We start from the raw sequence: 2,229 nt of genomic DNA on the forward strand, positions 1-2,229 counted from the left end.
CCATTGGGCCAAATCGGAAGACTTTTTATGGTTCAATAAATTGTCCCGCTAAACAAAACTGACCTTAAATGTGAAATCAGTTATAATAGTCTCGTATCTGCTATTTTTTTTTTCCAGTACATCAATTGGTGACCAAAAAAAAAAAAAAAAATTCATTCCATGTAGTTTACTAGCAAGAAGACTGAAGCATGATAGTTGAGATGATGTTGACTACTTCGAGGAGAAAACAAGCCAATGACTTATTATTTCGTTCCCTTTTGTTTTTTTTAAGTATCTTGTTCACTTTTTCTCCCTTATTTTTTTCCCCTCCCTCTTCTTTCTATTTAATTTTTATAATTCTTATTTATTAAAAAGAACCATACGAGAGAAAAATGACTCACTAGTCAACATTCAACAGCTTGAAAATTTGGGCACGAAGCACCAAAAATGTCAATGTTACTAAATCCCATTCATATTACAAATCTTATATTATAAATAATAGAAGCACAACATGCTCTTCCAAAACTCCCCATAACAACTACTCTACTAGACAACAACACAAGCTCTCTCCTCCCCTCTCTCTCCAACCTCTTAGCCATGGTGGAGAAGGAGCAGGTCAGACCACTAGCCCCGGCCACTGACTGCCCTAGCAGTGACCACGACGAGGCTGCCCTACACATACAAAAACTCAAGCGTAAAAGATACATCAAATGTTGTGGCATAATCTCAGCTCTCTTGTTACTTCAAGCCATAGTGGTCATAATCCTAATATTTACTGTGTTCAAAGTTAAGGACCCTATCATCAAAATGAACGGAGTGACAATCACTAAGCTCGAGCTAATCAACAACACAATCCCCAAGCCTGGTGTCAACATGTCTTTAATAGCCGATGTGTCTGTGAAAAATCCAAACGTTGCATCTTTCAAATATAGTAACACCACCACAACACTGTTTTACCATGGCAGTGTAGTTGGTGAGGCACGAGGGCCACCAGGCAAGGCTAAGCCAAGGAGGACCATGCAAATGAATATCACAGTTGATATTATCACAGACAGACTTATATCCAATCCCAATTTGCAATCGGATGTAGGGTCAGGGCTATTGACTATGAGCAGCTATTCAAAAATACCAGGGCGAGTGAAAATGTTGAGTATTATTAACAAACATGTTGTTGTGAAAATGAATTGCACCATGACGGTTAATATTTCGAGCAAGGCAATTCAAGATCAGAAGTGCAAGAGGAAGGTTAGACTTTAGGATATGCTTGTTAAAAGCTTAATATATATATATATATATATATATATAGTAGATTTTAGTAAGATAAACACACTATGTGGAAGAATTTTATATGTAGAAACGATCAAACTTTTTTCTTCAGTTTCTACTTTGTAGTTTCTTGCGATGGAGCCTTTTATTTACCCCAAAGTTAATCTTTTTTTTTTTTCCCCAATACTTTGCAATCTCTAATCAATTTTCTCCCCCAACTACAACCCTATTGATTTTGGAATGGAAGGGATTCAAGTCTCAAGGTGCTAGTGGTGATTAAATGGCTATGAATTAGTCTTTTTATTTTTTAATCTCCTCATCTTTTCATGTCATAGTCCGACAAAAGTAAACAAGCTTTGCTTGTACTATATTATGAAGATATAACTGCGAAATCATTAGTCTATCAATGTTTAATTGAGAACTTCCTCAAAAATCAACACAGCTTGTCTAGTTTATAAGTTGATCATTTTTTCACCAACTTGAATATCGTGCAGCGCCCTTAATTTTGAGTAATTAATATATCTTTTCTTTTTCTTTTTTTCATTTTGTGGTTTATGTAACAAAATAACACTACACAGTTAAGCAGTCAATGACACTTCTATTAAAAGTAAAAAATCTGGTGTTGAAAAATATTTTGGGATGACTGATGTTGCTAACTACTACTAATTTCATTATATTGGTATTACAAGTTGATAAATCGATCTTTATATCACAAAACAAAAGGTAAATTAGAAATTAATTTATAATATTGTTAATGTAGCACAAACTTTTTTTTAGGCTAAATGTAAAACCCACTCTCTATGTTTCACTAAAATTCATTTTAGTCGTCTAACTTTACTTTCGTTCATTTTAATCTTCTAACTTTCAAGTTTATTCAATTAAGGCTTTTTCATTAACTTTTGTTATATTGTATGGTTAATTTTCCAATTTTTTAAATTTTTCTTCAAATTTTTTTAAATTAAAAGATTCAATTAATGATTGAAA

General features: G+C 33.2%; 1 protein-coding gene across 1 annotated transcript; it reads left to right on the forward strand.

Moving 5' to 3' along the window:
* Positions 1-516: 516 nt before the first annotated feature.
* On the forward strand, positions 517-1,363 carry LOC115987642 (late embryogenesis abundant protein At1g64065). The gene has a single exon (XM_031111236.1). It carries the CDS (start codon positions 577-579, stop codon positions 1,234-1,236), a length of 660 nt encoding a protein of 219 aa, XP_030967096.1. The 5' UTR covers positions 517-576; the 3' UTR covers positions 1,237-1,363.
* The last annotated feature ends 866 nt before the right edge of the window (positions 1,364-2,229 follow it).

This window comes from Quercus lobata, chromosome 4, assembly GCF_001633185.2.
Source record: "Quercus lobata isolate SW786 chromosome 4, ValleyOak3.0 Primary Assembly, whole genome shotgun sequence".
Taxonomy (NCBI): Eukaryota; Viridiplantae; Streptophyta; class Magnoliopsida; order Fagales; family Fagaceae; genus Quercus; species Quercus lobata.

Coding starts and splice junctions, on each gene's coding strand:
- LOC115987642 (XM_031111236.1), top strand. CDS start 577: ATGGTGGAGAAGGAGCAGGTCAGACCACTAGCCCCGGCCACTGACTGC.